The sequence below is a fragment of the Cetorhinus maximus genome, chromosome 4 (genome assembly GCF_964194155.1).
Source record: "Cetorhinus maximus chromosome 4, sCetMax3.hap1.1, whole genome shotgun sequence".
In the NCBI taxonomy this organism is placed as follows: domain Eukaryota; kingdom Metazoa; phylum Chordata; class Chondrichthyes; order Lamniformes; family Cetorhinidae; genus Cetorhinus; species Cetorhinus maximus.
The window spans coordinates 56,620,098-56,646,274 of NC_135882.1; the positions used below are offsets into that span (position 1 = coordinate 56,620,098).

Here is a 26,177-nt window from a genome sequence, read left to right on the forward strand (position 1 = left end):
GCCAGTCAAAAGCTCATGTTTTTTTGCAACATGAGCTGCTCAATAGAAATTCCTCTGGGTTTGGCCTGAACTCACAACCTCAGCATTGCACATGTCTCAATCCTGCCATTAATGTACCACATGCTAACCGATTGCACCACAAGAGCAAAGCAGTGCTCTTTTGCATGCATGTTTTAAGTTTTATAATCTCACTAGAGGCACTAAGTTTTTTTCAATTGAGTGGTGAGAACTGAGGTTATATCATAGTGTGCAGAAGTAGTTACGTGACTGTGAAAAAGCTGGTGAACCAATACCCTGAACTTTTGGGCTGTGCCTGGGAGGCTGTGGGGGAGGGGGTGGGGGTGGTGCCCAAAATGAAACCAAGCATAGGCCCCACTAACTGTAAATCTGCTACTGCCTTTTGTGCAACCCCGATTTTAGTTGCTCCACCATTCGTGACATCTTCAGTTGCCTTGGCCCCGAGCTCTCAAGTTCCCTCCCTCAAACTCTCTGCCTCACTTTCCTACTTAAAGACACTCCTTAAAATGTACCTCATCATCTGATCTAATATGCCCTTCTGTGGCTTGGTGTCATATTTTGTTTTATAATGCTCCTTCAAAGCGCATTGGGACACTTTATTATGTTAAAGGTGCTATATAAATACAAGTTGTTCTTGTTAGTGTTTTCCAAATGTTTTGCTGTCAGTATCTTAGTGTTTCTGTAAAATAGATCATTGTAAATAAATCTATTATTTATAGCCTGCATGTAAAGATGATGGATATTAAAAATTATTTAGCACTTTAAAGAGCAGACAGGAAAATGTGTTGGATATTTTGTGAATCTCCAATGTACTAGTCTCTAATTAAGGGGTAAGTGTTCATATATCTGTCATGCTCTTTCACTCAGAGTGAAAAATAGCATAGATTTTGATTCATGGGGGACCAGGTTGCTTGTGGAAATTCTATTCTATTCTAAGTTGGATAGAAGTGCAACTCCAAGAAAGGAGAAGATGTCATCTTAGTTGGAAGTGTTTTAAACTTTTATGATGGCTGATATCAGAAATTGGGATAGATTCATATTGTAAATCTGACCATATTTCAGCACTAAATAAGTAATCTTCTATTCAAGATGAATTCAACCCCCTCCTGATATTTTTCAGGGTCATTGTGTGTGCTGACTTTGTTCTTTGCAAAGAGTTGGAGGTTGGATTAGATAAGTAGGTAATATTTTGAAGTTATTGAGCACATAGTGGCTTCAGATTATTACATCACTGTGAATTGAATGGGGGAGATGGAGATCAGGACAGTTAATACGTTTTCTCTTCAAGCCATTACAGCAGCTACTACTAGCTCTCTGTGGAGATTTTTTAACCTCTAGGTCCTCCTTGAATGGCTGCACCGTGCGCCACGCTGCATATTCAGGGTGTTCCCATATTGATCTATGCACCAAAAGTGCCCCTTCAACATGCCAGTGGCGTATGCAGTAATAAATCTGGTGGCTGCATGGACTTCATTTCCTGATAACCAGACCATTTTCTGAGAAACTGATAGGCATCATCAGCCATGATTGCTGAGGATAGCCTTGATCACCCACACAAAATACAGAGACTTCTTTTTCACTGTGAAGGTTATAGACATGCTGAATTGCCGAAAAAAATGCACCATGGCAACTTTTATTCACTTTGTGATGATGAGGTCCTGGCCATAATGAGCTCAACATTGAGGGAGTGGAATTCTTCCCCTCCTAGCTTCTTCCTCTTAAGGTGTGTTACACTGAGAACATGAGCACACATGGCCATGTGTGTGCAATCTGTGACTCCTTAGACTTTGCGGGATCTTGCCACTCTAAGATTGCAGCATCCTGTCGTGCTGCTTCCTGATGTCCATGGCAAACTCCTTGGAATTCACATAACTCATTGGAGTCAGATTATTATCATCATTGGGGTGAGTGGTACATTCCTGTATAGCCACAACAGAGGTGCCCTTTCTGCTGGCTAGATTGGAGCTGTGCTATGATGACACATGGTAGCGCCCTTATAAGGATGAAGAAGAGGACAATATTTTTGTAAAGTCCTCAAATAAAAATGTGTCCATTAATCTGATGGTCAGCAAACCACCCTCACTGGCAGACCCTTTGGAACCTTCACAAGCCTATTGTGGAACACACACACACTAGCTCCAGTTTGGCAATTCTTCTCCGAGGTATATAGAATGTGTGCACGCTGGACTTGTCGATGTAGCCTAGGAATGCCCCTAAAACCACATTTTAACAGATGGAAAGAGGGAATAACTGGAAGAGTTAGCTGCTCTCACTTATCAGGGATTTTGGCCATTTCTTGCATGCAGTGAATTCTGGTTTCTCCCCCATACTATGAAGCTCCATATGGGCAATGAACCCATTTTACACATCCTGACCCTGCAAGAATTTTGTGGTCAATACCTAACCAGTCACTGAATGGTCCCAATTATGCTGTGTAGCTTCTCTTTGCCAAGTTTCAAGAGTTCATTACTCATTGATGATGTTAAACTGTTTTGAAATCATGGGAAACTTTACCATTCACTTTTTGATCACATCTTATAATGTAAAACAAATAAACTTTTGCATCTATTCTCATTCTCTTTAAGATATTAACAAAAGCCCAAGGATACATGGATATATCATCAACAGCATTTCCAATTCCATCAATGAATGAGTTGCAAGCATTTTTTAAAAATATAAAGCTATTTATTGAGCGAGCTAATGTATCCCATGAAGCTACTGGTAGAAAAATAAGAGTGGAAAAAAAACTATTTTGGTACAAATCTGACTAAGTAAGCGTTGCAAGGGAAGGTTGGAACCTGTGCTGCCTGGCTGCAGCAGGTTTGAAATGTTCTAATTATTCAATTGTTCAGCATTCTACCTGTACATCAGAATCCTTTCAGCACATCATAAAGATTTCTGAAAGTCTGGATACAAGCACAAAAGCATGATGGATAGAGAATGAGCACAGGCAGCCCTGTGGAATGGGAAGCCTTTTCAAACTGGCTCTGGCGTTTTTAGTGTCGTCTTTGAGTTTTGCTCACAGAGAGGATTATCATGTTTTAGTACAAGTTTAAAGCCGTCAGGGCCAATTATCATCTCAGCCCCATGATACTATCATGCCATATCAGAAAGTAATTATGTGATTCTAATGTTACATTGCCTCTATCTTGCCCACATTTCTGCATCTGCCAATTTACCTAATAGCTAAATTATCTGTTAATTTGTTTCCTTTGTTAGATATATGATGGAAAAGACAGTTCTGCCCATCTTCTGGGGGCTTTCTCTGGTACTGGAATGGCGGGAATAACTTTGAGCAGTACCTCCAATCACTTGTGGTTGGAGTTTAATACAGACTCTGAAGCAACTGATGAAGGTTTTCAGCTTGTTTACACTGGTGAGTGCTTTTACCATCTTTGTGGTGCATGGTCAAGGGAGCTCATTACGCTGTTTTGCTTGCATGAGAACCAGATTTTAGACAATACAAACTGTATGCACTGTTGGAATTTGCTACTTGAATCATTGATTCCAAAGTCATGTCAATAAATTATTGAGGGCACAATTGTAATACACCAGCTGTTACACTGTGCAAAATTCTCATTCATTTTCAATGCGAAATGCTCACTTGAGTACACCTTGATCCTTTGTTTAGCCTTGGTCAAAACCTAACAGGCTCTGTGATTCAATATATCCTACTTGAAAATGAAAGATTTCTTAAATGGGTATTGTCTTCTTCAAAGGCTTTTTGAAAAATCTCGTATAGTTTGTGGCTGAGATGAGCCAGATGAGCGATGCATCTCTTCCACTGCGGCAGTCATGGTTGGCTCCTGCAGACAAACTCAACAACAAATGTGGGCATGGCAGGGATTGGCATCATGGCTTTAGTTCTGAGGTTTGCTGCTGATGAGAATTTATTGAAAACCACAATAACACAATTATAAATGTCCTCCACGCTATGAGGCACAGAAGTAACAGGGGAAAAAAATGTATATTTTTAAAGAAAGCCTTTGTTTACCTGGTTTACATTTTCAAAAATGTCATGCAGCCCACTCAAAATCTTACATCCTTGGACAATGTAATGAAAAAATTATATAGGAATAGGTTTCAGTTCAATTTATACCGCCAAAGAAATAAATAATTTCTAAATGTTATCTAATGAGTTTGATGTATTTTTAACATACGTCAGGATTTTCTGTGCCCGCTGGTGCGGGCATTTTTGGTGGCATGGGTGGACAATATTGGAGAAGGCCAGAAATTGGTTTTGCGATGTCATGAAACCAGTTTGCGATCGTCCGCTCAGCCCGTCGATGGTGGGCCACGTTTCCCGCCATTGGACGTCGGAAACCTCATTGTAATACATCAGCATATCATTATAAGGCCAACCCACAGGACTCATCACCCCCCACCGCCAATCCCCCTGCCCCACTGTAATATTTGCCCATGTCAGGGGGAATACACGCCTGTGCAGAACACATCTTGACAAGTGTGACGTACAGAAGTCGGGACTTCCTGCCAGGGTCTTGCTCACATCGCAGACATCCAAGGAGCAGAAGATGCTGGAGCCCGCCAGCGAGGGCACACTGGAGGAACGTCCACGGCATGCTGGGTGGATTCTCATGGACATTGCTTTGCTGCGAAGCAGCCCACAGAAGGTGGAAAGTCACTGTTGCGAGTTCTGCTCACAATGGATGATAGTTGAGGGGGTGGAGAGCAAGAGCAGCTGCGTTTGGGAGAGGAAGATGTACTGGAGGGTGAAAGAAGATCCACTAGGAGAGGAACAAAGATGTTGTGTGTTATGAGGTTGGGAGGGGAGGATCAAAGGTGACGGGGCGGGGGGTGAAGTTGGGAGGGGGGAGCAAAGAGGTCGGGAGGAGGAACAAAGGTGTCAGGGAGTGAAGTTGGGAGGGGGAACAAAGGTGCTGGGGAGTGAGGTTGGGAGGGGGGAACGAAAGTGTCGGGGAAGTGACGGGCAACTGGAGAGGTAGGTGTAAAGGGGCTAGAAGGTGTAAAGGAAGGAGTTCGGGGGAGGGGAGAAGTAGTGCGGAGAGGGGAGGGAGCCCAGGGAAGGAGGAGTGTGGAGAGAGGAGGGAGTTCAGAGGAAGGAAGGAGTGCAGAGAGGGGAAGGAGTCCAGGGGGTGGAAGGAATGTGGAGAGGGGAGGGTGTAAGGGTGGAGGAAGGAGTCAAGAAGGTGGAAGGAGTAAGGCTGGAGCAAGAAGTAAGGCTGGAAGAAAGAGTCGGGGGTAAGGATTAAAGAAGGCTGAAAGAGTCAGAAGGGGGAAAGACTAAGCAGGGGGTTTTCTGGGGGGAGGAGGGACAGCACTAAGGCGGGGGTGTCCAGGGGTGGGGAGGGGGTTCCAAGGGGGAAAGGGGTCCGGAGGGGGGGGCTGTTCATGTGAATGTGCAAGGGAGGGCTCTGATGAGCCCATGATTGCCTCTTGAGGAGCAAACTGAGGGAGGGCATGGTACGAGGGAATGGAGAGTGACCGAGTACAAAGTGAGGTGGTAGCGTGAGAAGATGAGGGTCCGACAGTAGCGTTAGAAGGGATGGTAAGGGTGGTTGGTGGGGACTCGGAGGCAGACATAGACCTTGGGAGCGGGAAGGAGGAGGTCGTGGGGTGGGGTGGTGAATATGGATGGAGTGGGATTTTCGGGAAGGAAGGGAACGTGCACGTTCACCTGGAAATCCCAAAGGAAAAGGGTTGTGGCTGGTAGGTCATGGAGAGGAGGTGGAAGGTGATGCCGGGGGGGCGGGTCAACAGTGACGGGGGAAAGGAAATGGGCAACTGGGGGAGGGGAAAGGACGGGGGACTGAATGCAAAAATGAATAACCAGCATGTTGTCTAAATTGAAAGTGAAATGAGAGTCACGGCAGGCGAGATCGGGTGCTGCTGGGAGTGTGATCAGTGGGTGGGCGGAGATATAGGTCTGCTCAGATGGACAACTGAAAGCGAACCCTGCAGATAGCACTGAAAATACTCAGGACATTGAAATGAGCGAGAGACAGGAAGGATTCGCGTGCGTGGGAGGGTGCTTGCACGAGGCTGCAAAAGGCCCTGCCTCACACACACTTCTCCCTTCAGAATTATTCGTTGGCCAGCTGCTTCCTCTGCGGAGTCAGAGAGCGAGGTTTAGGGGCTCACAGGGAAAATGAACTTTGAGGGGGAGGATAGCCTCTGAGATTACTGAGTAGATGACCTGGGGTGTCCAGCTGCTGCTCCTCCTCCCTTCAGGTGCCTGGGCCTGACTCCTTGAGGGGAAGGAACACCTGGAGGCATTTCGATGTGCACCCTTTCCCCCTCGCACTGCCGCTAGAGGAATTCTGCACGTCTCCACATTCTGCTGGGCCAGTGTCTCCATGGTGTCTGCCATCCTCCCTATGGAGACCTTCATACGTGCACATGTGGACACTAGTTCATCAGAGAGCAGGCAGACACACTCCTCCAACTCACGAGCCACTCTGCTGAGGGCTTCCAACAGCTCTGCATGATGTTCCCCCACCTTCTGCTGACTCTCCTGGATGAGTTGGAAGGCCGAATCCAGAGGCTCATCATCTGACTTGGACCTCACAGATGCCTGTTCCCCAGCAGTCCTCCAAGTGTCGGGGAGCTCGGCTGAACCTGCCGACTCCTGTTGTGGACACGTGTCTGTGCGGTGACCACCAGATTGTGAACCCAAGCCTGCTCTAGGTCTAGCTCCCACCGAGGTGTATTCTCTGCGCTGGTGCAGGGTGTGGGTAAGCACTGTGAGGGGTCTTCCAGGCTGCTTATTTCCAGCTCTTCAATGTTGTCCTCTTGGCTGGAGATGAGGACGTGGATGGAGTTGAGGGACTGGCTGGCTGAGGGTGTCAGTGGGGATAATTAGTGCATGGCAGCAGAGTCAAAAGTAGGAGAAAGAGCACTCAGTTGCGTTGAGAGAGGGATGACTGATGCAGGATCTTCATGCAGACGCTTGCCACCGAGCTCACCATCACCGCAGGCACAGTCCATGCCCTCACCAGTCAGCGTGATGGCACACTCCTCAAAGTGAGTGAGGGGTCTAATGCGGGCCACACCACCCCAAATCTGGGACCTCTCCCTGCTGATGTGCGCCAGCTTCTCCTGCATGGAAACAGATGGAGAGATTATGAACAGGACGCATGGTACTGCATGGAATGTTTGTGTGGTGAACGGAGCCATGGACAGGATGAGGACATGAGCTCGAGAGGTTATGAGTCTGATGGAGGTGTGAGGGTGTGTGTGAGAGTTAGTGGTGTTGCCCCTTGAGGTGTGAGATCCCTGTGGACGTGTGATGGGTTTGTGAGTTGAGACTGATGAGAAGAGTGAGTTACTCTGGCAGAACGGATGAGACCATTCATCCTGTAGCACCACTGGGTGGCTGTACTCTTTTGCAGGGCATTGGCACTAACCACCACTGCCACCACCTCCCATGCTGGATTGGTGATGCTGCTACCCCTCCTACAGCCAGAGCAGGGGGTAGAAGACATCACAGCAGGAGTAGAAGACATCACGGCGGGCTTCCACAGCATCCAAAAGGTGCTCAAGGGACGCATCACTAAACTGGGGGGCTGCAGTCTTTTTTTTTGTAAAAATATACTTTATTCATAAAAAATCTTCAATCACATTCAAAACCATTTCAAAAACAACATTACAAGGGTACAATCCAGGTTAAACTTTTACAAAATGTATCACCAGGTGCATCAGTACAAACAATATTACAATCATTTACAGCCTTTCATTTTGATCTGTACAGCCCAAGGGGCTCTAAACAGTTCCCAGTCTCTCGGTGCGCTGCAGTCTTTTTGCCTTTTGGGGCCATCCTGTTTTCTGTGCAGCAGTTGTGGGCTGGAAGCACTGAGAGGTGTGCGCCCGGCTGCACTTTAAACAGCAGGTAATTAGGAAAGTTGATAGAATATTCTCATTTATAGCGAGGGGAATTGAATACAAAAGTAGGGAGGTTATGCTTCAGTTGTACAGAACACTGGTCAGACCACATCTGGAGTATTCTGTACAGTATTGGTCTCCTTATTTACGGGCAGATGCAAATACGTTAGAAGCAGTTCAGAGAAGGTTTACTACACTAGGATAAAAGGAAAATGCTGCAGATGCTGGAAATCTGAAACAAAAACAAAAATAGCTGGAAAAACTCAGCAGGTCTGACAGCATCTGTGGAGAGGAAGACAGTTAACGTTTCAAGTTCATATGACTCTTCATCAGAACTAAAGAGAAATAGAAATGTGGTGAAATATAAGCTGTTTAAGGGGGGAAAAGAAAACTATGGGCAGAATTTTCTGCCTGCTGAGCGGGCGGGCCCGATCCAATCTCCAGCGGGCGGGGAGTTGATCCCCGTCGGAGAATCGGGCCCTAGCGCCATTTTATGTTTTTATGTGGGCGGGCCAATTAAGGCCCGCCCAGCATGACGCGCTTTGCACTTCCTGTGTGGGTGGGGGGGATTCCCCAAAAACAAGAGTGCGCTCTTTTGCTCATGCGCACGAAAGAGCGCACAGCTCCCTGAGGCTTGGTGCTGCCTCAGGGTGATCGCTTACACTTCTAAAAATACGACAACTAGAAAAAAAAAAATTCCTTAACATGTCCCCCTCATGTAACAATGTCACATGAGATGGAACATGTTCATAATTTACATTATAAGTTTATTAAACTTTTAAAATTCCTACATGAAACCACATCCTGCCGGTGGATGAGGTTTCATGTTTTCTCTATTTGCTGCTGGGGCTCTTGGCCTGCCTGCCAACCTTAAGGTTGGACGGGCAGGTCATTTAATTCTTTAAATGATCCTGTCAATGGCTTCAATAGGCCATTGACAGGTCGGCGGGCCCGCAGCTGATTTTGCTGCGCCCCCGCCTTCCTGAACATTTAAATGCAGTGGGATGACATCGGGGGTTCCCCCTACATCATCCCGTGTCATTTTACGTGTCGGCAAGCGAGCCCCGACCCCTGCTCGCCGACGGCAAAATTCTGTCCTATATGCATTTACAAAATATATATTATTAGAGAAAAGGGGAGCAAAAAGGGGGTGAGGATGGAGGAGAGAGCTCATGACCTGAAGTTGTTGAACTCAATGTTAAGTCCGGAAAGCTGTAAAGTGCCTAATTGGAAGATGAGGTGCTTCCTGTCGCTTGCCATTTCAACACACCACCCTGCTCTCAGGCACATATTGGCCTGCTGCAATGTTCTAGTGAAGCTCAACACAAACTGGAGGAACAGCACCTCATCTTCCAATTAGGCACTTTACAGCCTTCCGGACTTAACATTGAGTTCAACAACTTCAGCTCATGAGCAGTCTCCTCCATCCTCACCCCCTTTTTGATCCCCTTTTTTCGAATAAAATATATATTTTTATATACATATGGTTTTCTTTCCCTCCTATTTCTATTATTATTTTAAAAATTTATTTCCATCATTTGTCTTATCTCCACCTTTTAGCCTATTTTGACTCCTTCCCCCCACCACACCCCCACTAGGACCATCTGTCACTTGCTCATCCTGCTTTCTACCCTTAATGTCACCATTAGCACATTCTTTAGCTAATATCACCACCGTTAACACCCCTTTGACCTTTGTTTATGACATCTTTGGCAATCTCTCCTTTGCCTCCACCTATCACTGGCCCTCTGTCCAGCTCCACCTGTCCCACCCCCCCTTAAACAGCTTATAATTCACCACATTTCTATTTCTCTTTAGTTCTGATGAAGAGTCATAAGGACTCGAAACATTAACTCTGTCTTCCTCACCACATATGTTGTCAGACCTGCTGAGTTTTTCCAGCTATTTTTGTTTTTGTTTACTACACTAACACCAGGAATAGGTGGGTTGTCTTATGAGGAAAGGTTGGATATGTTCGCCTTGTATCCACTGGAGTTTTGAAGAGTAACAGGTGACTTGATCAAAACTTTTAAGATCCTGAGGAGTTTTGATAGATTGGATGTGGAGAGACTGTTTCCTCTTGTGGAAGAATCTAGAACTAGGAGCCACTGTTTAAAAATAAGGAGTCATTCATTTCAGACAGAGAATTTTTTTCTCTCAGAGGGTTGAGTCTTTGGAACACTCTTCCTCAAAAGGATGGCATCTGTGCAATAGTTAGATATGGCCTTGGTCCGGGAGATCAGGATGTAGCCTTAGTTTGGGTGGGGATGAGGAGTAGTAGGGGAAAGAAATCACTAGTGGGAGTGGTATACAGGCCCCTAACAGTAACCACAATATAGGACAAAGTATACAAGAAGAAACATTGGGTGCATGTGATAAAGGGACGGCAATAATTATGGGTGACTTTAATCTACATATAAACTGGAAAAATCAGATTGACAGTAGTCACCTGGATGATGAGTTCATAGACTGCTTTCAAGAGAGCTTCTTAGGGCAGCAAGTTTTGGAACCAAGCACAGAAAAGGTTTTATTACATTTGGTATTATGTAATCTGACAGATTAATTAATGACCTCAGAGGAAAGGCACCCCGAGGTAGCAGCAACCACAATATGATTGAAATTTACATCCAGTTTGAAAGGGAGAAAAGTGGGTCTAAGACTAGTGTTTTAAACTTAAATAAGGGCAGCTATATCGGCCTGAAAGCTGAGCTAGCTGAAATGAATTGGGATACTAGGCGAGGGGATAGATCAATAGAGAAGCAGTGACAGACATTTAAGGAGCTATTTCAGAATACTCAGAATAAGTATATTCTTACTATAAAGAAAAATTCTAAAGAGAGGACCCATCAACCATGGTTAACTCAAGAGGTTATGGAAAGCACCAAACTTAAAGAGAAAGCATATAACTGCACAAAAATGAGTGGCAGGTCAGATGATTGCTCAGAATATCAAGAACGTCAGAGAATAACTAAAATGTTAATTCAGAGAAAGAAATTAAAGTATGAGAGGAAGATAGCTAGAAATGTAAAAATGGATAGCAAGAGTTTCTGCAGGTACTTAAACAGGAAAGGAGTAGGTAAAGTGAGTGTTGGTCCTCTGGAGAGTGCGAATGGGGAGTTAATAGTAGATAATAATGAAATGGCCGATGGAGTTAACAAATAGTTTGCTTCTGTCTTCACTATAGTGGATTTAAAAATCATTCCAGTAATTGCTATAAACCGGGAGGTGGAGGGGAGAGAGGAACTTGGTGAGATTACAATCACTAGGGAAGCAGTACTGAGCAAACTGATGGAGCTATGAGCTGACAAGTCTCCAGGTCCAGATGAACTTCACTCTAGAGTCTTAAAAGTGGAAAATGAGGTAAAAGTTACGTTGGTGTAAATTCCCTCGATCATGGAAATGTTCCATCAGACTGGAAAGTAACAAATATTACCCCTCTAATCAAGAAGGGAGGGAGGTAGAAAGCAGGAAACTATAGGCCAGTTAGCTTGACGTCTGTCATGTGGAAGGTGTTAGAGTCAATCATTAAAGAGGTTATAGCTGGGCACTTAGAGAAACTTAAGGTAACTGGGAAGAGTCAGCATGGTCTTATGAAAGGGAAATCATGTTTAACCAATTTATTGGAGTTCTTTGAAGGAGTAACATGCACTGTGGATAAAGGGGAGCCTGTAGACGTGCTGTACTTGGATTTCCAGAAAGCATTTGATAAGGTGCCACATCAAAGTTTATTGCAGAAAATAAAAGCTCATGGCGTAGGGGGTAACATATTAGCATCAATAGAAGATTGGCTGGCTGGCAGAAAACAGAGAGTATGTATAAATCGGTCTTTCTCTGATTGGCAGGATGTGATGAGTAGAATCCTGCAGGGGTCTTTGCCAGGGCCTCAACTTTTTTCCATTTATAGCAATGATTTAGATGAGGCATGGTAGCTAAATTTGCAGACAATATCAGGATAGGTAGGAAAGCATGTTGTGCAGAAGACATAAGGAGTTTGCAGATGGATATAAATAAGTTGAGTGAGTGGGCAAAAATCTGGCAGATGGAGTATAATGTGGGAAAATGTGAAGTTGTTCACTTTGGCAGGAAGAATGAAAAAGAAGGGTATTACTTAAACGGAGAACAATGGCAGAATTCTAAGGTGAAGGGGATCTAAGTGTTCTCGTGCATGAGTCACAAAAAGTTGGTATGCAGGTACAGCAAGTAATCAAGAAGGCTAATGGAATGTTACCCTTTATTATGAAAGGAATTAAGCATAAAAGAAAGGATGTTTTGCTTCAGTTGTACAGGGTATTGGTGAGACTGCATCTCGAATACTGTGCGCAGTTCTGGTCTCCTTGTTTAAGGAAGGATATAAATGCACTGGAGGAGGTTCAGAGGAAGTTTACTAGATTGATACCTGGAATGAGCGGGTTGTCTTATGAAGAAAGGTTGGACAGACTGAGTTTGTTTCCACTGGAGTTTAGAAGAGTGAGGGGTGACTTGTTTGAAGTATATAAGATTTTGAACAGTATTGACAAGGTGGACGTGGAAAGGATGTTTCCTCTTGTGGGTGAGTCCAGAACTAGGGATCACTATTTTAAAATTAGCGATCACCCTTATGGGACATGGAAGAGGAGAATTTGTTTTCCCTCAGATGTTTTGTGTGACTTTGGAACGCTCTGCCTCAAAAGGCGGTGGAGGCGGAGTCACTGAATATTTGTAAGGCAGAGGCTCTTATTTTTTTATTCATTCACGGGATGTGGGCTTTGCTGGCTGGGTCAGCATTTATTGCCCATCCCTAGTTGCCCTTGAGAAGGTGGTGGTGAGATGCCTTTTTGAACCGCTGCAGTCCATGTGGTGCAGGTACACTCACAGTGCTGTTAGGAAAGGAGTTCCAGATTTTGACCCAGCGACAGTGAAGGAACGGCAATATATTTCCAAGTCAGGATGGTGAGTGACTTGGAGGGGAATTCCAGGTGGTGACATTCCCATCTATCTGCTGCCCTTGGAGAATTCCTGCAGTGCATCTTGTAGATAGTACACACTGCTGCTTCTGTGTGTCGGTGGTGGAGGGAATGAATGTTTGTGGATGTGGTGCCAATCAAGCGGACTGCTTTGTCCAACTTTTTCAGCGTTGTAGGAGCTCCACTCATCCAGGCAAGCGGGGAGTATTCCATCACACTCCTGACTTGTGCTTGTAGATGGTGGACAGTCTTTCAGGAGTCAGGAGGTGAGTTACTTGTCGCACGATTTCTAGCCTCTGACCTGATCTTGTAGCCACAGTATTTATTTGGCTATTCCAGTTCAGTTTCTGGTCAATGGTAACCCCCAGGATGTTGATAGTGGGGGATTCAGTGATGGTAATGCCACTGAACATCAAGGGGCGATGGTTGGATTCTCTCTTGTTGGAGAAGGTCATTGCCTGACACTGTGTGTCATGAATGTTACTTGCCACTTGTCAGCCCAAGCCTGGATATTGTCCAGGTCTTGCTGCATTTGGACATGGACTGCTTCAGTATCTGAGGAGTCGCGAATGGTGCTGAACATTGTGCAATCATCAGCGAACATCCCCACTTCTGACCTTATGATGGAAGGAAGGTCATTGATGAAGCAGCTAAAGACGGTTGGGCCGAGGACACTACCCTGAGGAACTCCTGCAGTGATATCCTGGAGCTGAGATGACTGACCTCCAATAACCACAACCATCTCCCTTTGTGCTAGGTATGACTCCAACCAGTAGAGAGTTTCCCCCCTGATTCCCATTGACTCCAGTTTTGCAAGGGCTCCTTGATGACACACTCAGTCGAATGCTGCCTTGATGTCAAGGGCAGTCGCTCTCACCTCACCTCGGGAGTTCAGCTCTTTTGTCCATGTTTGAACCAAGGCTGTATCGAGGTCAAGAGCTGAGTGGCCCTGGTAGAACCCAAATTGGGCATCAGTGAGCAAGTTATTGCTAAGCAAGTGCTTCTTGATAGCACTGTTGATGACTATTTCCATTACTTTACTGATGATGGAGAATAGACTGATGGGGCGGTAAGTGGCAGGGTTAGATTTGTCCTGCTTTTTCTGTAGGACATACCTAGGCAATTTTCCACATAGCCGGGTAAATGCCAGTGTTGTAGCTGTACTGGAACAGCTAGGCTAGGGGCGCGGCAAGTTCTGGAGCACAAGTCTTCAATACTATTGCCGGAATATTGTCAGGGCCCATAGCCTTTGCAGTATCCAGTGCCTTCAGCCGTTTCTTGATATCACATGGAGTGAATCGAATTGGATGAAGACTGGCATCTGTGATGCTGGGGACCTCCGGAGGAGGCCGAGATGGATCATCCACTCGGCATTTTGGGCTGAAGATTGTTGCAAATGCTTCAGTCTTATCTTTTGCACTGCTGTGCTGGGCTCCTCCATCATTGAGGATGGGGATATTTGTGGAGCCTCCTCCTCTAGTGAGTTGTTTAATTGTCCACCACCATTCATGACTGAATGTGGCAGGACTGCAGAGCTTAGATCTGATCCATTGGTTGTGGGATCGCTTAGCTCTGTCTATCACTTGTTGCTTATGCTGTTTGGCACGCAAGTAGTCCTGTGTTATAGCTTCATCAGGTTGACATCTCATTTTTAGGTATCCTGGTGCTGCTCCTGGCACGCCCTCCTGCACTCTTCATTGAATCAGGGTTGATCCCCTGGCTTGATGGTAATGGTAGAGTGGGGGTATGCCGGGCCATGAGGTTACAGATTGTGTTCGAGTACAATCCTGCTGCTTCTGATGGCCCACAGCGCCTCATTGATGCTCAGTCTTGAGTTGCTAGATCTATTCAAAATCCATCCCATTTAGCACGGTGGTAGTGCCACACAACACGATGGAGGATATCCTCAATGTGAAGGCGGGACTTTGTCTCCACAATGACTGTGCAGTGGTCACTCCTACCGTCACTGTCATGGACAGATGGATCTGCGGCAGGAAGGTTGGTGAGGATGAGGTCAAGTATGTATTCCCCTCTTGCTGGATCCCTCACCACCTGCCGCAGACCCAGTCTAGCAGCTATGTTCTTTAGGACTCGGCCAGCTCGGTCAGTAGTGGTGCTACTGAGCCACTCTTGGTGATGGACATTGAAGTCCCCCACCCAGAGAACATTCTGTGCCTTTGCCACCCTCAGTGCTTCCTCCAAGTGATGTTCAACATGGAGGAGCAATGATTTATCAGTTGAGGGAAGGCAGTACATGGTAATCAGCAGGAGGTTTCCTTGCCCATGTTTGACCTGATGCCATGAAACTTCATGGAGTCCAGAGCCGATGTTGAGGACTCCCAGGGCAACTCCCCCCCGACTGTGTACCACTGTGCCACCACCTCTGCTGGCCCTGTCCTGCCGGTGGGACAGGACATACCTAGGGATGGTGATGGTGGAGTCTGAGACATTATCCATAAGGTATGATTCAGTGAGGATGACTATGTCAGGCTGTTGCTTGACTAATCTGCGAGACAGCTCTCCCAATATTGGCACTAGCCCCCGGATGTTAGTAGGAAGGACTTTGCGGGGTCGACAGGGCTGCGATTGCTGTTGTCATTTTCGGTGCCTAGGTCGATGCTGGGTGGTCCGTCCAGTTTCATTCCTTTTTTGTGCCTTTGAAGCGGTTTGTTACAACTGAGTGGCTTGTTAGGCCATTTCAGAGGGCATTTAAGAGTCAAGCACATTGCTGTGGTTCTGGAGTCACATGTAGGCCAGACCAGGTAAGAATGACAGATTTTGTTCCCTAAAGGACATTAGTGAACCAGATGGGTTTTACAACAATCGACAATGGTTTCATGGTCATCATTGCACTTCTAATTCCAGATTTTTATTGAATTCAGTCCTCAGAGCCTTACCCTGGGTCTCTGGATTACTAGTCCAGTGACAATACCACAACGCCATCGTCTCCCCATTCTTGTTAGGCAAGGAAATCAAAGGTTACCTGGGGTAGATGGGAATGTGGAACTCGAAACAGAAACAGGTCAGCCATGATCTTATTGAATGGCAGAGCACGCTCGAGGGGCCAAATGGCCTACTACTGCTCCTATTTCATATGTTTGCAGTGGAAGCAAGGTTTTTGAATATTTTTAAGGCAGAACTAAATAGATTCTTGATTAACAAGGGAGTGAAAGGTTACAGTGGTAGGCAGAAGGTTCCAGTCAGATCAGCCATGATCTTATTGAATGGCATAGGAGGCTTAAAGGGCCAAGTGGCCTACTCCTGCTCCTAGTTCGTATGTTCATATGATAGAACAAACTTAGCTTTTATCGCACGTTTCACATGTAAAGCTCATCACAGCCAATGAATTACTTCTGAAATATTACTTGCTACATAGACAAAAGGGCCAGATAGTTTGTGCATATTCAGGTGCCCTAAACAACACCTGAGATAAATGACCAATTATTTGTTTTTTGATGACATTGCTGAGGGAGAAAGCTGCCTAGAGACTCCGTAAAACTCGCTGATTTTCTTCAAAAAGCACAATGAAAATTTTCATTGCACCAAGAAGGCAGAGCCTTGGTTTATATGCTCTATCATTTAATACAATCATGACTGATCATGCACCTCAACTCCAGTTTCCTGCCCACTTCCTGGCTGGCATTTTTAAACTAGTACAGGGTCCAAATCAGAGGCGGGCAGCTGCGCAATTTCACACTGCTGCCCTCCGTGCTTGTTCACCACAACGATCCTGACCCCGAGCCATTTTCAATGAGTGACTCGGGTTCAGGTCAGCTGGCCACTGCTTCCTGGCAGACACCCTACTCAGGCCAATCATTGATAGGTCCGGGGTATATTAGGGCTCTGTTCACACGCCGACTGGGATTTTCGGTAGAGAATGCAGGAGGCCCATGTCAGCCTGAACCACGCTCAGGCCAACGTGGTTGACTCAGGGCAGGAGGTGAGGAGTGGGGTGTGATGAGGGACCACTCCCCCCGAAACATAAACAGTTGCTGGGAGACTTTTGCGGCCACTGTACATCCCGTGGAGGGGTTGCCCCTTCAGTATCATGGCTAAGCACCTGTGGTCACTTTAACTGAAAAGCAACTGATCTCTTTTTTTAGAGGATGCCTCCAAGTTGAGGCAGTCTCTCTTTCTCCATCACGAATCAGCAACTCCCATCTCAGCCATTGGGACTGCTAATCACTGAGTGCTGGAAGACCTCCCATTGGTCCTTCAACCTCGAGAGCCCACTCGCTGTGCCTAACTGGACAACGAGACTACGTCTTGCTATTAGTTGGTCCTTTAAAAATCCTACTGAGTGCGTCTGGAACATGCTGTGTAGGGTCAAGATCCAGAACTGAATGGGCGACTGGGCTCCCGACCCAAAATTGAAAACCCCAGGACACGTATCCCTGATTTCCTGAGAGACCAAAAATCTATTTATCCCCACTTTGAATATGCTCAATAACGGAGTCTCTAAAATCCTTAGGAAAATAAGGATTTATTTATTTATGTATTTATTTTTAGGAAAATACATTCCCAAAGATTCACAAGCCCTTGAGTGAAGAAATTTATCTTCATCCCAGCCCTAAATCATTGACCCCTTATCCTGAAGCTGTGCTTTTGTGTTCTAGATTCCCCAGCCAGGGGAAACAACTTTTCAGTGTCTTCCCTGTCAAACCCCGTCAGAATATGAATAAGAGAATGAGAGGTGAACTCACTGCAAAGAACTCCAGGGAATATAGGCCCAATTTACTCAATCTCCTATCACTGGACATCACTCTCATCCCACTAGGAACCAACCTAGTGAACCTGTGCTGAATCACCTTTAAGGCAAATATTTTCTTCCTTAGATATTGTGTGGGGACTAAGATCTCAAACTGTATATTTTTATAAAATATATATAGAAATCCTCATGGCTATTTCTAAAATTTTAGAACTTGGACAAAGACCTTTTAAAATGGCTGAATCTATGTCTGTCTGTGACCCTTGAACCAAAGGAGCTACCGGGCAATATCAAAGAAACTTGCACCTCGTTATCCCTGAAGAGACACAAACAACCCCCCTGTGGGCTGCACAGACCAAGTTCAAAGAGAACTATACAAAGGCCATCTGCTCTTTTGGGTCTTAGTCCCCACACAATATCTAAGAAAAAAAAATTTTCACCTTATCTCGAGTTTGCTATAGGGTTATTAATAGAACATTGGATCACACTAAAACTGAGGGATTTAGAAATACACCACCATTTATAAAGTGGGAAGCAAATCAAAAACACCTGCCTGTTTACAGAGGGGTGGTGAGAGGAGAAATTAATGCTGTTTAAATTAACCCCCATTCAGTTCGTAACAGGTATGGAAACCAAAACTGCGCACGGTACTTGGTGGCAGTGCATCCTCCTCAGAATGTACATTTCCACCTAGTTTTGTTTTGTCTGCTAACTTGGATACTTTACTCTCAGTCACTTTGTCTAAGTCATTATTATACATTGTAAATAGTTGAGCCCCTAGCACTGACCCTTGTGACATATTTGTTCAAATATTTATTCAATCTCTGTCATTTCTTCATTCCCCATGATAATTTCTTCTGCTTCTGCCTCTTAAGGGAACAATGTTTACTTCATTTAAAATTCCCAATAAATAAATAACTAGTTTCTTTAGATATTTTCTGCTGTTTATTTACTGCCATACCTTTTAATCTACTTACTGTTAACCAACTCTCCTCTCAGACCTATGTAATTGGCTTTGTTTAACTTCAAGCTTTTTTGGATTCATGTATGTCACTCTCAAACTTAATATGCAATTCAATTGTGTTATGATCACGTTTTCCAAGAGGATGTTTTACTCTGAGATTACTAAGTAAACCTCTCTTTGCTACATATTATTAAATATAAAATAGCTTTATGCCCATTTGGTTTCCACAACATATTGTTCTGGGAAGATGTTGCAAAAGTATTCTATAAACTCATCTTTTAGATGACTTTATTAATTTGTCTTATCCAATCTATATAAGATTCAAATCTCTCCTAATTATTCCATTGCCTTTGTTACAAGTTCCAATTATTTCTTGCTTAATGTTCTGTTCATTGGTATAACCACTGTTTGGTGGCCTATGAACTAGACCCATCAGTGTTTTCTGAACCTTGTTATTCCTAATTTCCATCTGCATTGGTTGTACTTTCTGATCCTCTGGACCATGTTGTTTTCTTGCTATTGTCCTTATGCCATCCTTTATTATCAGGCCCATTCCCCCTCCTTTCCCAGTCTGCCTGTATTTTCAACATGTTCAGTATCCTGGAATATTTACCTCCTAACCTTGGTCACCTCGCAGCCATGTCTCTGTGATGGCAATTTGATCACACCCATTTATCCTTATTGGCACCACTAGTCTGTCTGTCATGTTACGAAGGTTTCTAGCATTCAGATGAAGAGCCTTCAATTATTATTTTTAACTGCTATTCTTTGTATGGATCTTATTTACTGATACATTATTACCATTAAACTTTGTTCCTTCCTGTCCCACTTTGCTTCTCTTTACCCAAATCACAACAGGCTCTATTTTCTCTGCATATCTCTAAATTTCCCTTAACCTGATCCCTCACCCACCATTTTTAGTTTAAAGCTCTATCCACAACTCTAGTTACACAATTTGCAGGAAACAGACCCCAGCCTGGTGTAAGTGGAGCAGTTCCCTCTTTTGCCAGTACTGGTGCCAGTGTCCTATGGGTCAAAGCCCATTTTTCTCACGGCAGACTTTAAACCACACATTTAATTCTTTACCCTGCTTGACCATATGCCAATTTTCACCTGACTCAGGTGTTACAGACCAGAGGGGGATTAATTTAAACAGCCCTAATTTCTCCTGTCACTACCCATCCAAAAACAGGTGTTTTTGATTTCTGATTTCCCCTTTATAAGTGGTGGTGTGTTTTCCACAACCCTTCAGTTTGGAGTGATCCAATCCTCTATTAATAACCTTACAACATACCCAAGATGAGGTAAAATAAGAGTGCTGGTTTATTTCACACATACAGAAAATGTGAGAAAAGTGTTTCGCCACATCCACCCTTTTTTGCATTCATACAATAAGAGAGGCATAAGGGAAAGAAAGGGGCAGAGGGAAAGATCACAATAAAAATAAGAGTTTTGGTTTCATGTGAGTCCAGAGTCTAGAATCAAAAGTCCAGTGGTGTATTTCTTCAGAGGTTAGCAGGCTGAAACTGTTGCAGGGTGATCCGACTTTCCAGAAGTGAGGACTTTTACGATGGGAGAAGGCACATAGAGACAAATTAGTCTGGCATGTAGAGATGAATTAGTATAGAAGGCACAGGTACAGAAGTTCCAATGTTCCAGTAGCTCACAGTGTAGATGAGGGCCAGGCACTTCACCTGGGCAGAGCTCTTTATGCTACTACCTGTTAGATGATAAAATGGTCGACTGCCTGAGTTCAATTCCAGATGGCAATATTACAGGCTCTAGCTGCTTGGGGGAGTCCATGTGACATATCACCCACTTTTTCTCCTGGGTGTTGGATAAAAGATGTATTGAGGCGTTTTATAGAAGAATCAGGGTCCTTTTTATCCTTTGCAGACATACCGTCTCTGTTCTCTTAGAACTGTAAAGGGGGTTGGCGCGTTTCTTTGAAATGTGATTGTCGGCAGTCACAGAGGGCATTAGCACCTCTTTAAAGATAACAAGGTCCCTGCTGGTTTCTGAAGGTTAGCAATTCCTCTGGTATGAGTCATGGCTAGTCAGGGTATAGCCTTGTCCATTTTAAATAAAAATGATAATTTTATAAAGCAGCTAGGTTGACATAGATATATAGATACATTTTCCTTTCTGTCTTCTGGCCAGGACACAGGTAATAATCCAACCATTATTACCCTTGAGGTTCTGCTTATTAATTTAGAACCCAGTTCCATAAACTCTCTCCACAGAATCTCATTTTTAATTATACCTATGAGTATTGCTGGAAAAAAAAAGACACATGCAATTGAAGCTTTTCGTTGTTCATTCATCGGGACAAATTTGCAAGAACACCAAATCTCAAAGGGAACAACAATTTATACTGCATGATAAGAGGGTGCTGATTGGTTGTAGAGTGAACTCTGATTGATTGAGGCATTGCCATGGAGAATGGCATCACACCGGCAGATATATACGCTATACATCCCAACGATTGGTGGATTGTATCAAACACCATGTACCTTCAGCTATTCACAACAGGCAAAGTACTGACTATATTCAACCAACCTGTACTTGCAAAATTCAGAACATTGTGTCTAACATTACTTATGATTCCATGATTGGACAATGCCTACTAAAGAATGCTGATTGTTCTAAAAATTACACAAACATCCAAAGGAAAATTATCAGTCGGACTCATAGTGTGGCTCACTTATGCGTGCTAAAAGCTACATATATTCACACACAGGGCGCTAACCTTTGCAAACAGAACGTTCCCACACTTTTGTGCCTTTTTTAACTAAAAAGCTTGGCGGACAGCCATTCCCTGGTTCTTCCCCAATCAGACCAGTCAACCTGCCTGGTTTGAATTTAAACAAAAGCTTGTCAGTTAACCATCCCCTGGTGCATTCTCTATGGCAACACCTCTACCAGTCAAGAGTCTACTTGGCAGCCAATCAGCACCCTCTTCTCATGCATTATAAATTGTTGTTCCAAATAAGATTTGGTGTTCTTGCAAATCTGTCCTAATGAGTGAAAGACTTAAAACTTTGACAGCATGTTTCTGTTTTCAGCAATACCCAAGTACTGTACTGACAAATGACTAGTTCTACCTATGTTGCTGGTTTTTACATGGACCACGACAACGGGAACTGCCCCTCCAACTCCAAGTCTGTCTGCAGCCGTTAGGAGATGTCCTGAATCCTGCATCTGGCAGGAAAAACAGCCTTTGGAACTCTCAGTCTCAGCTGCAGACAACAGTATTCCCCTGTATATTTGATCCCCTAACAAATATTCCTTTAACTCCCCTGACTTGCATGGCCTCATGCACCATGGTGCCATGGTCAGTTTTCCTATCGTCCCTTCGTTCCTGGCTCTTACCCACACAGGTAACCACTACCTTGTACCTGTTGAACAAAGATAAAGGTTGAGGTTCCTCCGTCACTACATCCTGGATTCCCATACCTGCCAGATTCGCAGTCAACCTCATGTCCCTGATTGTCGAGTACCTCTACCATATTATGTAACTGAAGGGCTGTGACTTCCTGGAACAGTGTCCACCTAATTCTCCCCCACCCTGATGCCCTTCAATGTCTACAGTTCAGGAATCAGCCCAACAACTCCGGGCCAAAATTCCACAAGCTGCAGACACTTACTGCAGATGTAGTTGTCCATCATCACAAGGCTCTTCACAAGCCTCCCATATGCTGCAGCTATGGCACGCAATCTGTTCTGCCATGTCTCTCTCAAATATTTACTTAATTAGATAAAATTATTGTACAAGTATTTTAATTCTGTAGATTAATTAGTTTATCTCGTTTATTCATTTAATAAAGTAATAGTCAGTCACAGATTCTTGTTTCTGAGTTTGACATCGCTCCCTAGCTTAAAGAGCAAAAATAAAACTGTAATAATCACCAAGCAATACCTACCTGCCGCCTGTGGGCTGACTCTTAATTTTTTTGTTAATTGATGGTCCACGTTTGAGGCCCTCTCTTGCACAGTTTTTTTATATCCTCAGTCCTCTCTCGCACCGTTTCTGTATCTTCAATACTCTTCCACACTGTTACTATATCTTCAGTCCTCTCACACACCTTTTTGATATCTTCAGTCCTCTCCCTCAATGTTTTTATATCTCCAGCCCTCTCTCGCAATGTTTTCATATCTTCAGTTCTTTCTCACAATACTTTTATATGTGTTCCTCTCTTGTGCTGTTTTTACATCTTTAGTCCTCTCCCATTCTGTTTCTATATCTTCAGTACTCTCCCGCAATGTTTTTTTTAATCTTCAGTTTTCCGCTGCACTGCTCTGGGGTCTGCTGCCATTGTTGCTGCCCTGCTGTTTCTATATTTTTAATCCTCTCTCATGATGCTCATTTGAAAGTTAGCTCTGATGACAATGGAGATTGAACCCAGCACTTACTCATTTTAATGTAAGCAAGTTCCCAACTAATCCAAACAACTAATTTTCCCATGCTTTATATAAGCTTGATATTTAACCATTTGTAATTATTGAACATTTCAACTCGAGAAGCCGTTCAAAGTTTGTCAGGTGTGTTAGAACTCTGAGCTGCACTTCATGAGACAATTCCATAACTAAAGAAAATAACCATTCATTAATTCTCCATTACATAAAGTTTGTTGCAACATAGTCAGTTAAATAGCAATGGATGTAAGCTCATTGAGAGTTTATGATGGCTGACTTGACACTCAGTGGACTTAAAATTTATGATTGACTACCCATCGTTTTCTTGTTTCCTGAATGAAATACCAAGAGTAAAATTGACTGTTGCATTTACACTACTTTCTTGTGTGGGAGTGGAGGATGTTCAGTCCATCAGAGTCTTTGTTGTTACTCTCCTTTCATTTTCATAAACCACTTCCCATGATCATGTAAGAAATGCACAGAAATGACAAGGTGTGTCTTTGATTTTTCAAAGCGCTGTATGCCATTATTACTACAGCTGACTTACAGGAAGTGGTTATTGAATTCAGAGCCATGATCTGACGGAAATCCAAATTGGAGACGACTGGAATTGGAAATTGGGCATTAGGTTGTAGTGTATTTTCTAGACATTGACACATATATAACATGCATGATACATTCTACTGGTGAGTGACGGTTACTGAATTGATAAAGTTGTGGATGCCCCTGAGGATTTAATCCAGGTATTAAGAGTGCTGATAATTATTGCTGGTTGTGTTTACCCATTGTGTTAGTTCCTGGTGAGTTTTGGTTGTTTCATTAAGGGGCAAAACTGGCAGCCTACCTACCATTTAAAAAAAAATTAATGGACAATTGATCCGAATATTATGCTGCCCACATCATAATACAGTTGGTGGGGGCGGAAAGGCTATTTTTTTAACCCAATTGTTCAAAAAGGCAGGGAGAAAGCGGGATACATGTTCGGGGGATGCGCTGTGCGTATCTGGGGCATGTTCCCCAATGCCCCCCCCCCCACCAACAAAATGTTACTCCCCTCTGCCACTTCCCGCACCCCCATCCCCCTTCCTTAGGCCCCCTGAGTTTCTCTCTCCAAAACTGGACTTAATTCGCTCCGGAGGCCATGTACTCTTCATCCAGGGACCTACTTGCAGTCCCAAAAGCGCCCACTACTCAATTATGGTGCTACTGGCACTGCTAGAGATGCTGGTCAGTCAGATTGGCTGGCAGCTCTCAATTGTGGGACTTACTCTCACTGAAGGACAGAAGTCCCCCCCCACTTACCTCCTTAAGACTGCCCGGAATGCATTATGAAAAGAAAGACATGAACCTTGTCCCAAAGCATTTTACAACCAATGAAGTACACTTGAACATGGTCATTATTGTAATTGTTACAGACAAGAGGGGCTTTAATTTAAAAAGGCCTTGATTTCTCCTGTCACCACACATCTGTCAACAGAAAGTTGTTTTGGGTTTTTGATTTCCCCCTTATGTAAGCAGTGGTGTATTTTCAAACCCTTCAGTTTTGGAGTGATCCAATCCTCTAATAATAACCACACAGCAAACTCGAGATAGGATAAAATCAGCGGGTTAGTTTATTTTACACACGCTTGAAACACGGGGAGGGGGCGTCGCTACGCAACCCCAGTACATTCTCAAAATAAAAGAGGAATAAGGGAAAGAAAGAGGTACAGGGCAAAGACTACAGACAAAATAAGAATTATTGTTTCACATGAGTCCAGAGTCCAGAATCAAAATCCAATGGTGTACTTTTCAGAGTTGACCAGCTGAAGCTGATGCAAGGTAATCCGCTTTTCCCAGACACGCTGACTTCCACAATAGAAGCACATGGAGATGAATTTGTCTTGTAGTAGGCACTGATACAGAAGTTCAGATGTTCCAGTAGAAACACAGTAGATGAGGGCCAGGCAATTTAAACCTAGACAGAACACTGGTTCTGCTGCTGCTTTGTTGATGGAAGATGGCAGACTATCTTTGTTCAGCTCCACAAGGCAATATTACAAGTTCCAGCAGCTTGGGGGAGAGGGGGGGCAGGGTCATGTGACATAACTCCCACATCATGCTCTTGGTTTGGACAAAGGATATATATTCTTGGTCTGGATTCTTCAGATGGTTAATGTTCCACCCATTAATAAGTTTAACAGGTTTCAGGGTCCATTTGTCCTTGCAGAGATATTGTCTCCATTGGCCAGAGCTCTGCCTTAGGAATGTAAAGGGTCTTTATCCATTTCCTTGAAAATTGATTTCTGCAGTCACAGGGGGCATTAGTGCGTCTTCAGAGATAACAAGATCCCTGCTGTTTTCTGAAGGCTAGGTATTCATTTTGTGTGGGTCATAGCTAGTCTCACATCAGTCATTGTAAAGCCTTTGTCCATTAAATTCATCAAGTAGCCACGATGATAGGAAATGTGGCACTCGATTTGCAGCCAGCAAACTCCACAAAAAGCAACGCGAAAATAACCAGATTTTTTTTATTGATAGTGGCTGAAAGATAAATATTAGTCAGGCTGCTGGGGATAACTCCTCTTTTTCTTGAAAGAGTGCAATTGAATCTTTTGCACACAACTGATAGAGTAGATAGGGCCTCAATTTAATGTCTTATGTGAAAGATAGCATCTCTGACAGTGCCAAACTCCCTTAATGCTTAACTGCGTTGTCATCCGTGATTTTGTGCTCAAGTTCCGGGGTGGGACTTAAACCTCTAACTTGGAAGTGAGAGTGGTACGCAATGAGTCACAGCTAACCACAAGAATTAACAAGAAATCCTCTGAAAGTAATCCCGTATGTGCACAAAAGTGCGCACATGCAACAGTCAACAAATTTTATGATTTTTGTGATTTAACTATTATTAAATAGCCATACGAGCGACCAACTGCATTAGCATATTTACTATAAGTGACAGCTTCCTCCTTCAGTCAAACAGTTTGATCTCTGTACGGTAAGACAGCACACAACTTCCTAAGATGTTTCAGATGGAAATGTCACTCAATGGGGAACTCAACCACTTAGAAAAGGTATCAGTCTGGTCCAAACCTTGGCTGCTTCAGAGCTCCAAAGTCTCTATCTCCACAAAGGGGAAAGGCTTGCTCGGGAACCCAACCTGAATTGCTTTGCCGTGACTCGTGCTGGAAAGTGGCAGTATACCGGATAAGGTCAGGGTCACACCTAGGTGTGAAGCTTTCAGTGATCAAATAGATTATCACAGTTTACCATCGGATTTGTGCACAAA

General features: G+C 44.0%; 1 protein-coding gene across 1 annotated transcript in view; it reads left to right on the forward strand.

The window, feature by feature from the left end:
* The window catches only part of csmd3b (CUB and Sushi multiple domains 3b), a 2,128,577-nt gene that overhangs the window by 1,648,919 nt on the left and 453,481 nt on the right, over nt 1-26,177 (forward strand). The window contains exon 23 of the mRNA XM_078541225.1: nt 3,238-3,394. Within this exon, the coding sequence (XP_078397351.1) occupies nt 3,238-3,394 (157 nt within the window). The remainder of the gene's footprint in view (nt 1-3,237; nt 3,395-26,177) is intronic.